The 15,311-nt window shown below is 47.3% G+C and overlaps 1 protein-coding gene across 3 annotated transcripts in view; it reads right to left on the bottom strand.

The window, feature by feature from the left end:
• usp33 (ubiquitin specific peptidase 33) overlaps positions 1–15,311 on the bottom strand; it is an 83,493-nt gene that overhangs the window by 10,863 nt on the left and 57,319 nt on the right. For all 3 annotated transcript variants that reach the window (XM_041842954.1, XM_041842956.1, XM_041842955.1), the window contains 4 exons: positions 5,497–5,601; positions 5,330–5,375; positions 5,036–5,216; positions 1,501–1,627 (listed from right to left, as the gene is read on the bottom strand). In XM_041842954.1, coding sequence (XP_041698888.1) covers positions 1,501–1,627; positions 5,036–5,216; positions 5,330–5,375; positions 5,497–5,601 — 459 coding nt within the window. The remainder of the gene's footprint in view (positions 1–1,500; positions 1,628–5,035; positions 5,217–5,329; positions 5,376–5,496; positions 5,602–15,311) is intronic.

The following is a 15,311-nucleotide window of genomic DNA, read 5'->3' as shown; positions in this document are numbered from 1 at the left end:
GACTGACATGTATTGGGGTGCACAATCGTGGATTTATTTAAAAACCATTAGAGTCTCTCTTTATTAGCCCGAGTTAGAAACGGCCGCAACTTGGCATTGTTCCTCAGGCGGTAAAAAGCTGTTTTGGTCACATTCCTAATGTGCGATTCGAAATTTAGTTCAGAATCTAAAATAACACCTGGGTTTTTAACCTGGTGTTTCATCTTTATTGCCAGTGAATTATAATGTGCGGCCAGATTCTCTCTCTGTGCTTTGGCTCCAACAACAAGTACCTCGGTCTTGTTTTGATTTAGCTGGAGGAAGTTGTGAGCCATCCAAGTAGTCCCCTGTAGCTGAGTTGGTAGAGCATGGCGCTTGCAACGGCAGGGTTGTGGGTTCGTTTCCCACGGGGGGCCAGTATGAAAATGTATGCACTCACTTAACTGTAAGTCGCTCTGGATAAGAGCGTCTGCTAAAATGACTAAAATGTAAAAAAAATTAGTGTAAGTATTTAAATCAATAATACAGTCAAATTTATCCATGGAGCTAAAATCCTCTGGTGACACAGAAATGTAAAGTTGTGTATCGTCTGCGTAGCAGTGAAAATCAATGCTGTGCTTTCTGATAACGCTGCCAAGGGGTAACATATATAAACTGAACAGTACCGGACCCAAAATCAAACCCTATGGAACGCCACATGTGATAAGTATTTTCTCTGAGTTATGTTCACCAAGGGTGACAAAAAACAACAACTCTCGACCGGTTAAATAGGTCCTAAACCAGAACTGGACCGGAGAGGCCATCACCTCATGTTTCAGCATGATAATGCACGTCTCCATGTCGCAAGGATCTGTGCACAATTCCTGGAAGCTGAAAATGTCCCAGTTCTTCCATGGCCTGCATACCCACCAGACATGTCACCCATTGAGCACGTTTGGGATGCTTTGGATCGATGTGTACGACAGCGTGTTCCAGTTCCCGCCAATATCCAGCCACTTCGCACAGCCATTGAAGAGGAGTGGAACAACATTCCACAGGCCATAATCAACAGCCTGATCAACTCTGTGAAGGAGATGTGTCGCGCTGCATGAGGCAAATGGTGGTCACACCAGATATTGACTGTTTTCTGATCCACACCCCTACCTTTTAAAAAAAGGTATCTGTGACCAACAGATGCGTATCTGTATTCCCAGTCATGTAAACTCCATAGATTAGGGCCTGATGAATTTATTTCAATTGACTGATTTCCTTATATTAACTAACTCAGTAAAATCTTTTAAAATGTTGCGTTTCTATTTTTGTTCAGTGTAAATGATAATCTGTAACGCTGCCACTGCCTCAAGGGAGGCTCAAATCTGTAAACAGGAAGTCACCCCACAGGGTATCATTACATCATAGATTTGCTCTTGGGTTGGTGGTTATGCTGTGTTGCTTTGTGCACAGAGATCCTATTAAATGACTGTGTCATTCTATGGTTTTGTCTATAAATGACTTATGTAATTGTATGGTTTTGTGTCTTACTTGTAGAAGAGGACGTAGGCCTCAGCGTTCTGGACACAGGACTCTGACACCTCGGTGACGCTCTGGTCATCAAACTCATACCACAGGTTATTCAGGTCATTCCTGCAGTAGGCTATGTAGTGACCACCTGGGGGGAGAGGAGGAGGTTATTAACCAGGTATAGACTAAGAGTGACGCTTAGTAACCAGGTATAGACTAAGAGTGCTATGCTTAGTAACCAGGTATAGACTAAGAGTGATGCTTAGTAACCAGGTATAGACTAAGAGTGACGCTTAGTAACCAGGTATAGACTAAGAGTGATGCTTAGTAATCAGGTATAGACTAAGAGTGATGCTTAGTAACCAGGTATAGACTAAGAGTGCTATGCTTAGTAACCAGGTATAGACTAAGAGTGATGCTTAGTAACCAGGTATAGACTAAGAGTGACGCTTAGTAACCAGGTATAGACTAAGAGTGATGCTTAGTAATCAGGTATAGACTAAGAGTGATGCTTAGTAACCAGGTATAGACTAAGAGTGATGCTTAGTAACCAGGTATAGACTAAGAGTGATGCTTAGTAACCAGGTATAGACTAAGAGTGACGCTTAGTAACCAGGTATAGACTAAGAGTGACGCTTAGTAACCAGGTATAGACTAAGAGTGACGCTTAGTAACCAGGTATAGACTAAGAGTGACGCTTAGTAACCAGGTATAGACTAAGAGTGATGCTTAGTAACCAGGTATAGACTAAGAGTGATGCTTAGTAACCAGGTATAGACTAAGAGTGACGCTTAGTAACCAGGTATAGACTAAGAGTGGCGCTTAGTAACCAGGTATAGACTAAGAGTGACGCTTAGTAACCAGGTATAGACTAAGAGTGATGCTTAGTAACCAGGTATAGACTAAGAGTGATGCTTAGTAACCAGGTATAGACTAAGAGTGATGCTTAGTAACCAGGTATAGACTAAGAGTGACGCTTAGTAACCAGGTATAGACTAAGAGTGACGCTTAGTAACCAGGTATAGACTAAGAGTGACGCTTAGTAACCAGGTATAGACTAAGAGTGATGCTTAGTAACCAGGTATAGACTAAGAGTGACGCTTAGTAACCAGGTATAGACTAAGAGTGATGCTTAGTAACCAGGTATAGACTAAGAGTGACGCTTAGTAACCAGGTATAGACTAAGAGTGACGCTTAGTAACCAGGTATAGACTAAGAGTGACGCTTAGTAACCAGGTATAGACTAAGAGTGACGCTTAGTAACCAGGTATAGACTAAGAGTGATGCTTAGTAACCAGGTATAGACTAAGAGTGACGCTTAGTAACCAGGTATAGACTAAGAGTGATGCTTAGTAACCAGGTATAGACTAAGAGTGATGCTTAGTAACCAGGTATAGACTAAGAGTGATGCTTAGTAACCAGGTATAGACTAAGAGTGATGCTTAGTAACCAGGTATAGACTAAGAGTGATGCTTAGTAACCAGGTATAGACTAAGAGTGCTATGCTACTTACATCCCAACAATGCAGAGATTTATTTTTTTTCAATAACAGAACAATAATAACACAAGTAATAAATCCACAATGAGTAACGATGACTTGGCTATAAACACGGAGTAGCAGTTAGCTAGACAGGAAGAGCATGGTAGTGAGAGTAACTTCAACCACTGCATGGATGTATCCTAATCTCAATGAATCACTTTCAGTCTTTCATTATACATCATAGGAGTGCCAACCAAAAACAATAACCTACCTGACAAAGTCAGACTACAATATCTGTTCAACAACATTCAGGACAAATAGAGCTGAGACAACTCCCCAATCTACACATTACCATACCTATTCTACGTTCATAACAAATAGAGCTGAGACAACTCCCCAATCTACACATTACCATACCTATTCTACGTTCATAACAAATAGAGCTGAGACAACTCCCCAATCTACACATTACCATACCTATTCTACGTTCATAACAAATAGAGCTGAGACAACTCCCCAATCTACACATTACCATACCTATTCTACGTTCATAACAAATAGAGCTGAGGACAACTCCCCAATCTACACATTACCATACCTATTCTACGTTCATAACAAATAGAGCTGAGACAACTCCCCAATCTACACATTACCATACCTATTCTACGTTCATAACAAATAGAGCTGAGACAACTCCCCAATCTACACATTACCATACCTATTCTACGTTCATAACAAATAGAGCTGAGACAACTCCCCAATCTACACATTACCATACCTATTCTACGTTCATAACAAATAGAGCTGAGGACAACTCCCCAATCTAGACATTACCATACCTATTCTACGCTCATAACAAATAGAGCTGAGACAACTCCCCAATCTACACATTACCATACCTATTCTACGCTCATAACAAATAGAGCTGAGACAACTCCCCAATCTACACATTACCATACCTATTCTACGTTCAAAACAAATAGAGCTGAGACAACTCCCCAATCTACACATTACCATACCTATTCTACGTTCATAACAAATAGAGCTGAGGACAACTCCCCAATCTAGACATTACCATACCTATTCTACGCTCATAACAAATAGAGCTGAGACAACTCCCCAATCTAGACATTACCATACCTATTCTACGTTCATAACAAATAGAGCTGAGGACAACTCCCCAATCTACACATTACCATACCTATTCTACGTTCATAACAAATAGAGCTGAGACAACTCCCCAATCTACACATTACCATACCTATTCTACGTTCATAACAAATAGAGCTGAGACAACTCCCCAATCTACACATTACCATACCTATTCTACGTTCATAACAAATAGAGCTGAGACAACTCCCCAATCTACACATTACCATACCTATTCTACGTTCATAACAAATAGAGCTGAGACAACTCCCCAATCTACACATTACCATACCTATTCTACGTTCATAACAAATAGAGCTGAGACAACTCCCCAATCTACACATTACCATACCTATTCTACGTTCATAACAAATAGAGCTGAGACAACTCCCCAATCTACACATTACCATACCTATTCTACGTTCATAACAAATAGAGCTGAGACAACTCCCCAATCTACACATTACCATACCTATTCTACGTTCATAACAAATAGAGCTGAGACAACTCCCCAATCTACACATTACCATACCTATTCTACGTTCATAACAAATAGAGCTGAGACAACTCCCCAATCTACACATTACCATACCTATTCTACGTTCATAACAAATAGAGCTGAGACAACTCCCCAATCTACACATTACCATACCTATTCTACGTTCATAACAAATAGAGCTGAGACAACTCCCCAATCTACACATTACCATACCTATTCTACGTTCATAACAAATAGAGCTGAGACAACTCCCCAATCTACACATTACCATACCTATTCTACGTTCATAACAAATAGAGCTGAGACAACTCCCCAATCTAGACATTACCATACCTATTCTACGTTCATACATTTCTATCTGAATGCTCTGTAACATCCTCCCATCTCAGAGGGGGCTTGGCCAGTGGCCCGGACGGAGGAACACTCACTGCTGGCGGTGCCATGGTGACAGATGACCGACAGCAGGTCGTAGGAGGTGGTGTGGGCGGAGCTGTCCTTGGCCAGGAAGGGCTGCAGGTCCAGGCCCTCCAATGGGAAGGAGACATGAGTCCCGATCTTAGTGGAGAACATCAGCTCATGTCTAAACCGCTTCAGGTGGATACACAGGATCTGGACGGGATTACAAATAAATGTAATAATGATGTTGAATTGAAAGAGTCGTTGAATAATGAACCGACTCTGATTTAGTTGCTGTGACATGATGAACGTCATGGAGCGCTCACCTCTGGTACACTCTGAACTTTGCAGAATTTCACTCCATTCCGTAATCTATGAGAATAAAGAAAAGCAGTCTTTATTAAATCTTTATTCGTGTAGAAGTTCCATTCAGTCATGTATCTAACAATAATTTAAATATCCTTTTTAAAGTCTTGAGTTGGGAGGTGCTCACTTCTTGCATTTCTCACAGCTGTACATGTTGTCTCCTTTCAGCTCGTCCCGGGCGAAGAAGGCAGCCAGGCAGTCCTGTAGGGTCACCACAGGTCCCCAGAACCAGCTGGAACACAAGGACATAGTCACAGCTTAGAGTTGTACCATTAACAGAATAGACGTCACACAACTTACTAACAATGTGTTTATCGGCTTTAACGAAGGAATATCTGGGGTTTTCTGGTCGAGTCACATGCTCAGGAAAAACTGTTGACCCCCCTATACAACACACTTGGTGTCAGCAGACTATCCACTATGACCTATAACCCCTATATGTTGACCCCCTATACAACACACTTGGGGCCTATGGAGCAGTGAGGGGAACGGCACCTCCGTACCTTCAGGCTCTGATCAGACCCTACACCCAAACGAGGGCACTACGTTCATCCACCTCTGGCCTGCTGGCTCCCCTTCCTCTGCGGAAGCATAGTTCCCGCTCAGCCCAGTCAAAACTGTTCGCTGCTCTGGCACCCCAATGGTGGAACAAGCTCCCTCACGATGCCAGGACAGCGGAGTCACTGACCACCTTCCGGAGACACTTGAAACCCTACCTCTTTAAGGAATACCTGGAATAGTATAAAAGTAATCCTTCTTCCCCCACCCCCCCATAAAAAATAAAAAGTGGTTGTCCCACTGGCTATCCTAAATTGAATGCACCAATTTGTAAGTCGCTCTGGATAAGAGCGTCTGCTAAATGACTTAAATGTACATGTACATTTCAACTTGTAAAAGCCAGCGCTCTGCTTAATATACCTTCTCTTATATTACATTTACATTTGAGTCATTTAGCAGACGCTCTTATCCAGAGCGACTTCCAGTTAGTGAGTCATTTAGCAGACGCTCTTATCCAGAGCGACTTCCAGTTAGTGAGTCATTTAGCAGACGCTCTTATCCAGAGAGACTTCCAGTTAGTGAGTCATTTAGCAGACGCTCTTATCCAGAGAGACTTCCAGTCAGTGAGTCATTTAGCAGACGCTCTTATCCAGAGAGACTTCCAGTCAGTGAGTCATTTAGCAGACGCTCTTATCCAGAGAGACTTCCAGTCAGTGAGTCATTTAGCAGACACTCTTATCCAGAGAGACTTCCAGTTAGTGAGTCATTTAGCAGACGCTCTTATCCAGAGCGACTTCCAGTCAGTGAGTCATTTAGCAGACGCTCTTATCCAGAGAGACTTCCAGTCAGTGAGTCATTTAGCAGACGCTCTTATCCAGAGCCACTTCCAGTTAGTGAGTTCATACATTATTTTATTCATCAGCTCGCTTGCACTGAGGCGGGAGAGGTGGAAATATTTTAGGTGTCCTTCAAACCGTGCGCCAATGTGCCAGTTTCAGGCAGCGCTACTGGTGGTATTGAAGACTAGAAGCTGGTCTTAGCGGTAACACAACTGGTTATGGCATCTATTGTCAGTGGAGGCGCACAGCAGCCTAACCAGCAGCCTAACCAGCAGCCTAACCAGCAGCCTAACCAGCAGCCTAACCAGCAGCCTAACCAGCAGCCTAACGGTACCCTAACCGGCAGCCTAACCGGTACCCTAACCGGCAGCCTAACCAGTCGCCTAACCAGCAGCCTAACCAGCAGCCTAACCAGCAGCCTAACCAGCAGCCTAACCAGCAGCCTAACCAGCAGCCTAACCAGCAGCCTAACCAGTACCCTAACCAGCAGCCTAACCAGCAGCCTAACCAGCAGCCTAACCAGCAGCCTAACCAGCAGCCTAACCAGTACTCTAACCAGCAGCCTAACCAGTACCCTAACCAGCAGCCTAACCAGTACCCTAACCAGTAGCCTAACCAGCAGCCCTAACCAGCAGCCTAACCAGCAGCCTAACCAGTACCCTAACCAGCAGCCTAACCAGCAGCCTAACCAGTACCCTAACCAGTAGCCTAACCAGCAGCCTAACCAGTACCCTAACCAGCAGCCTAACCAGCAGCCTAACCAGTACCCTAACCAGTACCCTAACCAGCAGCCTAACCAGCACCCTAACCAGCAGCCTAACCAGCAGCCTAACCAGCAGCCTAACCAGCAGCCTAACCAGCAGCCTAACCAGCAGCCTAACCAGCAGCCTAACCAGTAGCCTAACCAACAGCCTAACCAGCAGCCTAACCAACAGCCTAACCAGCAGCCTAACCAGCAGCCTAACCAGCAGCCTAACCAGCAGCCTAACCAGTACCCTAACCAGTAGCCTAACCAGCAGCCTAACCAGTACCCTAACCAGCAGCCTAACCAGCAGCCTAACCAGCAGCCTAACCAGCAGCCTAACCAGCAGCCTAACCAGCAGCCTAACCAGCAGCCTAACCAGTACCCTAACCAGCAGCCTAACCAGTAGCCTAACCAGCAGCCTAACCAGTACCCTAACCAGTAGCCTAACCAGCAGCCTAACCAGTACCCTAACCAGCAGCCTAACCAGCAGCCTAACCAGTACCCTAACCAGTACCCTAACCAGTACCCTAACCAGTACCCTAACCAGTACCCTAACCAGCAGCCTAACCAGTACCCTAACCAGCAGCCTAACCAGCAGCCTAACCAGCAGCCTAACCAGTACCCTAACCAGCAGCCTAACCAGTACCCTAACCAGTACCCTAACCAGCAGCCTAACCAGCAGCCTAACCAGCAGCCTAACCAGCAGCCTAACCAGTACCCTAACCAGCAGCCTAACCAGTACCCTAACCAGTAGCCTAACCAGCACCCTAACCAGTAGCCTAACCAGCACCCTAACCAGTAGCCTAACCAGCACCCTAACCAGTAGCCTAACCAGCAGCCTAACCAGCAGCCTAACCAGCAGCCTAACCAGTACCCTAACCAGCAGCCTAACCAGTACCCTAACCAGCAGCCTAACCAGCAGCCTAACCAGTAGCCTAACCAGTAGCCTAACCAGTAGCCTAACCAGTACCCTAACCAGCAGCCTAACCAGTACCCTAACCAGTAGCCTAACCAGCACCCTAACCAGTAGCCTAACCAGCACCCTAACCAGTAGCCTAACCAGCACCCTAACCAGCAGCCTAACCAGTACCCTAACCAGCAGCCTAACCAGCAGCCTAACCAGCAGCCTAACCAGTAGCCTAACCAGTAGCCTAACCAGCAGCCTAACCAGTAGCCTAACCAGTAGCCTAACCAGTACCCTAACCAGCACCCTAACCAGCACCCTAACCAGTAGCCTAACCAGTAGCCTAATCAGTACCCTAACCAGCAGCCTAACCAGCAGCCTAACCAGTAGCCTAACCAGCAGCCTAACCAGCAGCCTAACCAGCAGCCTAACCAGTAGCCTAACCAGCAGCCTAACCAGCAGCCTAACCAGCAGCCTAACCAGCAGCCTAACCAGTACCCTAACCAGCAGCCTAACCAGTACCCTAACCAGCAGCCTAACCAGCAGCCTAACCAGTAGCCTAACCAGTAGCCTAACCAGCAGCCTAACCAGTAGCCTAACCAGTAGCCTAACCAGCAGCCTAACCAGTAGCCTAACCAGCAGCCTAACCAGTAGCCTAACCAGTAGCCTAATCAGTACCCTAACCAGCAGCCTAACCAGCAGCCTAACCAGCAGCCTAACCAGCAGCCTAACCAGTAGCCTAACCGGTAGCCTAACCAGCAGCCTAACCAGTAGCCTAACCAGTAGCCTAATCAGTACCCTAACCAGCAGCCTAACCAGTAGCCTAACCAGCAGCCTAACCAGTAGCCTAACCAGTAGCCTAATCAGTACCCTAACCAGTAGCCTAACCAGTACCCTAACCAGTAGCCTAACCAGTACCCTAACCAGTACCCTAACCAGCAGCCTAACCAGTAGCCTAACCAGTAGCCTAACCAGTAGCCTAACCAGTAACCTAACCAGCAGCCTAACCAGTAGCCTAACCAGTAGCCTAGTCAGTAGCCTAATCAGTACCCTAACCAGCAGCCTAACCAGTAGCCTAACCAGCAGCCTAACCAGTAGCCTAACTCAGTACCCTAACCAGTAGCCTAACCAGTAGCCTAATCAGTACCCTAACCAGCAGCCTAACCAGTAACCTAATCAGTACCCTAACCAGCAGCCTAACCAGTAGCCTAACCAGTAGCCTAACCAGTAGCCTAACCAGTACCCTAACCAGCAGCCTAACCAGCAGCCTAACCAGTAGCCTAACCAGCAGCCTAACCAGCAGCCTAACCAGTAGCCTAACCAGTAGCCTAACCAGTAGCCTAACCAGTACCCTAACCAGCAGCCTAACCAGTAGCCTAATCAGTACCCTAACCAGCAGCCTAACCAGTAGCCTAACCAGTAGCCTAACCAGTAGCCTAACCAGCAGCCTAACCAGTAGCCTAATCAGTACCCTAACCAGCAGCCTAACCAGTAGCCTAACCAGTAGCCTAACCAGTAGCCTAACCAGTAGCCTAACCAGTAGCCTAACCAGGCCTAACCAGTACCCTAACCAGTACCCTAACCAGCAGCCTAACCAGTAGCCTAACCAGCCCCAGTAGCCTAACCAGTAGCCTAACCAGTAGCCTAACCAGTAGCCTAACCAGCACCCTAACCAGCAGCCTAACCAGTACCCTAACCAGCAGCCTAACCAGTAGCCTAACCAGTAGCCTAACCAGCAGCCTAACCAGTACCCTAACCAGCAGCCTAACCAGTAGCCTAACCAGCAGCCTAACCAGCAGCCTAACCAGTAGCCTAGCCAGTAGCCTAACCAGTAGCCTAACCAGTAGCCTAACCAGCAGCCTAACCAGCAGCCTAACCAGTAGCCTAACCAGCACCCTAACCAGTAGCCTAACCAGTAGCCTAACCAGTAGCCTAACCAGTAGCCTAATCAGTACCCTAACCAGCAGCCTAACCAGTAGCCTAACCAGTAGCCTAACCAGTAGCCTAACCAGTAGCCTAACCAGCAGCCTAACCAGCAGCCTAGCCAGTGCCCTAACCAGCAGCCTAACCAGCAGCCTAACCAGTAGCCTAACCAGTAGCCTAACCAGTAGCCTAACCAGTAGCCTAACCAGCAGCCTAACCAGCAGCCTAACCAGTACCCTAACCAGCAGCCTAACCAGTACCCTAACCAGCAGCCTAACCAGTAGCCTAACCAGTAGCCTAACCAGCAGCCTAACCAGCAGCCTAGCCAGTGCCCTAACCAGCAGCCTAACCAGCAGCCTAACCAGTAGCCTAACCAGTAGCCTAACCAGTAGCCTAACCAGTAGCCTAACCAGCAGCCTAACCAGCAGCCTAACCAGTACCCTAACCAGCAGCCTAACCAGCAGCCTAACCAGTACCCTAACCAGCAGCCTAACCAGCAGCCTAACCAGTAGCCTAACCAGCAGCCTAACCAGTACCCTAACCAGCAGCCTAACCAGTAGCCTAACCAGCAGCCTAACCAGCAGCCTAACCAGTAGCCTAGCCAGTAGCCTAACCAGTAGCCTAACCAGTAGCCTAACCAGCAGCCTAACCAGCAGCCTAACCAGTAGCCTAACCAGCACCCTAACCAGTAGCCTAACCAGTACCCTAACCAGTAGCCTAACCAGTAGCCTAATCAGTACCCTAACCAGCAGCCTAACCAGTAGCCTAACCAGTAGCCTAACCAGTAGCCTAACCAGTAGCCTAACCAGCAGCCTAACCAGCAGCCTAGCCAGTACCCTAACCAGCAGCCTAACCAGCAGCCTAACCAGTACCCTAACCAGTAGCCTAACCAGTAGCCTAACCAGCAGCCTAACCAGTAGCCTAATCAGTACCCTAACCAGTAGCCTAACCAGCAGCCTAATCAGTACCCTAACCAGCAGCCTAACCAGTAGCCTAACCAGTAGCCTAACCAGTAGCCTAACCAGTAGCCTAACCAGCAGCCTAACCAGCAGCCTAGCCAGTGCCCTAACCAGCAGCCTAACCAGCAGCCTAACCAGTAGCCTAACCAGTAGCCTAACCAGTAGCCTAACCAGCAGCCTAACCAGCAGCCTAACCAGTACCCTAACCAGCAGCCTAACCAGCAGCCTAACCAGCAGCCTAGCCAGCACCCTAACCAGCAGCCTAACCAGCAGCCTAACCAGTACCCTAACCAGCAGCCTAACCAGCAGCCTAACCAGCAGCCTAACCAGCACCCTAACCAGCAGCCTAACCAGCAGCCTAACCAGTACCCTAACCAGTAGCCTAACCAGCAGCCTAACCAGTAGCCTAACCAGCAGCCTAACCAACAGCCTAACCAGCAGCCTAACCAGCAGCCTAACCAGCAGCCTAACCAGCAGCCTAACCAGCAGCCTAACCAGTACCCTAACCAGTACCCTAACCAGCAGCCTAACCAGTACCCTAACCAGTACCCTAACCAGCACCCTAACCAGCAGCCTAACCAGCACCCTAACCAGCACCCTAACCAGTACCCTAACCAGCAGCCTAACCAGCAGCCTAACCAGTACCCTAACCAGCACCCTAACCAGCACCCTAACCAGTACCCTAACCAGCAGCCTAACCAGCAGCCTAACCAGTACCCTAACCAGCAGCCTAACCAGTACCCTAACCAGCAGCCTAACCAGCAGCCTAACCAGCAGCCTAACCAGCAGCCTAACCAGCAGCCTAACCAGCAGCCTAACCAGCAGCCTAACCAGTACCCTAACCAGTACCCTAACCAGCAGCCTAACCAGTACCCTAACCAGTACCCTAACCAGCACCCTAACCAGCACCCTAACCAGCAGCCTAACCAGCACCCTAACCAGTACCCTAACCAGTACCCTAACCAGCAGCCTAACCAGCAGCCTAACCAGTACCCTAACCAGTACCCTAACCAGCAGCCTAACCAGCAGCCTAACCAGCAGCCTAACCAGCAGCCTAACCAGTACCCTAACCAGCACCCTAACCAGCACCCTAACCAGTACCCTAACCAGCAGCCTAACCAGCAGCCTAACCAGTACCCTAACCAGTACCCTAACCAGCAGCCTAACCAGTACCCTAACCAGCAGCCTAACCAGCAGCCTAACCAGCAGCCTAACCAGCAGCCTAACCAGCACCCTAACCAGCAGCGTTTATTTAAAATATCAAGAGCAGCAAAACAGTCAGACATTCCCATTTTATCTTTATAATGGACGTTGTTTTTGTCCTTGCAGCTTCTGTGAAAAGTTTGAACTCATTAGGTCTATGTGCGATGCCCATTGAATGAAAGGTGCCAGTGACTGTAGGAAGTCTGTTTAGGAACATCAAGTTATTACAACAGGCTGCTTATTGTTTTTCCTTGATCATTATGTACAAAAATAGCATTTTCCACTTTCATCGGTTGGACCGAACTGTCAAATAGCGGGAATTCAGATCTCTGTCCTTGACGCTGAACCCACTTGTAGCCTAGACTAGAGTAGAGGCTGCTGAGGGGAGAACGGCCTGTAGTAATGGCTGGAACCATGGGTTTATGGTGAGAACGTATATGGCTGAATGCAATGCAATTTCGTCTGCCATTTCTGGACAAGTGCCAATCTGAAACTGTGAGACGGTTCCATGGTGTTTATTGAACATGCCATTGGGGAGCAGTATAACGGTGAGTGGACGTTCCCCCCCTTCTCTGTATATTGGATCTTTGTACCGCTCCTGTGAAAAGTCTGGATGTGTGTAAAACCCTCCATAGTCGAAGTTGTCTTGTCTGTGTTAAAACGCCCACAGGGAACTATAAATGGTGGCTGGTACTGTATTTAGACAGAGCCTATTTAAAACAAGCTACCCTTTCATTTTTAGTAGACCTCATCAATAGCTTTGTGAACGTAATCTTGCTTAATTATTTATTTATTCTTTCACCCACATACATACACATACAGTGGGGAGAACAAGTATTTGATACACTGACGATTTTGCAGGTTTTCCTACTTACAAAGCATGTAGAGGTCTGTAATTTTTATCATAGGTACACTCCAACTGTGAGAGACGGAATCTAAAACAAAAATCCAGAAAGTCACATTGTATGATTTTTAAGTAATTAATTTGCATTTTATTGCATGACATAAGTATTTGATACATCAGAAAAGCAGAACTTAATATTTGGTACAGAAACCTTTGTTTGCAATTACAGAGATGATACGTTTCCTGTAGGTCTTGTCCAGGTTTGCACACACTGCAGCAGGGATTTTGGCCCACTCCTCCATACAGACCTTCTCCAGATCCTTCAGGTTTCGGGGCTGTCGCTGGGCAATACGGACTTTCAGTTCCCTCCAAATATTTTCTATTGGGTTCAGGTCTGGAGACTGGCTAGGCCACTCCAGGACCTTGAGATGCTTCTTACGGAGTCACTCCTTAGTTGCCCTGGCTGTGTGTTTTGGGTCGTTGTCATGCTGGAAGACCCAGCCACGACCCATCTTCAATGCTCTTACTGAGGGAAGGAGGTTGTTGGCCAAGATCTCGGGATACATGGCCCCATCCATCCTCCCCTCAATACAGTGCAGTCGTCCTGTCCCCTTTGCAGAAAAGCATCCCCAAAGAATGATGTTTCCACCTCCATGCTTCACGGTTGGGATGGTGTTCTTGGGGTTGTACTCATCCTTCTTCTTCCTCCAAACACGGCGAGTGGAGTTTAGACCAAAAAGCTCTATTTTTGTCTCATCAGACCACATGACCTCCTCCCATTCCTCCTCTGGATCATCCAGATGGTCATTGGCAAACTTCAGACGGGCCTGGACATGCGCTGGCTTGAGCAGGGGGACCTTGCGTGCACTGCAGGATTTGAATCAAATCAAATCAAATTTTATTGGTCACATGCGCCGAATACAACAGGTGCAGACATTACAGTGAAATGCTTACTTACAGCCCTTAACCAACAGTGCATTTATTTTAAACAAAAAAAGTAAAAATAAAACAACAACAAAAAAAGTGTTGAGAAAAAAAAGAGCAGAAGTAAAATAAAGTGACAGTAGGGAGGCTATATATACAGGGGGGTACCGTTGCAGAGTCAATGTGCGGGGGGCACCGGCTAGTTGAGGTAGTTGAGGTAATATGTACATGTGGGTAGAGTTAAAGTGACTATGCATAAATACTTAACAGAGTAGCAGCAGCGTAAAAAGGATGGGGTGGGGGGGCAGTGCAAATAGTCCGGGTAGCCATGATTAGCTGTTTAGAGTCTTATGGCTTGGGGGTAGAAGCTGTTGAGAAGTCTTTTGGACCTAGACTTGGCACTCCGGTACCGCTTGCCGTGTGGTAGCAGAGAGAACAGTCTATGACTAGGGTGGCTGGAGTCTTTGACAATTTTGAGGGCCTTCCTCTGACACCGCCTGGTATAGAGGTCCTGGATGGCAGGAAGCTTTGCCCCAGTGATGTACTGGGCCGTACGCACTACCCTCTGTAGTGCCTTGCGGTCGGAGGCCAAGCAGTTGCCATACCAGGCGGTGATGCAACCAGTCAGGATGCTCTCGATGGTGCAGCTGTAGAATTTTTTTGAGGATCTGAGGACCCATGCCAAATCTTTTTAGTCTCCTGAGGGGGAATAGGCTTTGTCGTGCCCTCTTCACGACTGTCTTGGTGTGTTTGGACCATGATAGTTCGTTGGTGATGTGGACACCAAGGAACTTGAAGCTCTCAACCTGTTCCACTACAGCCCCGTCGATGAGAATGGGGGCGTGCTCAGTCCTCCTTTTTTTCCTGTAGTCCACAATCATCTCCTTTGTCTTGGTCACGTTGAGGGAGAGGTTGTTGTCCTGGCACCACACGGCCAGATCTCTGACCTCCTCCCTATAGGCTGTCTCATCGTTGTCGGTGATCAGGCCTACCACTGTTGTGTCGTCGGCAAACTTAATGATGGTGTTGGAGTCGTGCCTGGCCATGCAGTCTTGGGTGAACAGAGAGTACAGGAGGGGACTGAGCACGCACCCCTGAGGGGC

Source organism: Coregonus clupeaformis, chromosome 21 (assembly GCF_020615455.1).
Source record: "Coregonus clupeaformis isolate EN_2021a chromosome 21, ASM2061545v1, whole genome shotgun sequence".
Lineage (NCBI taxonomy): Eukaryota > Metazoa > Chordata > Actinopteri > Salmoniformes > Salmonidae > Coregonus > Coregonus clupeaformis.
The sequence above is the reverse complement of the archived record's forward strand: the minus strand, read 5'-3'. Positions and strand labels throughout refer to the sequence as shown.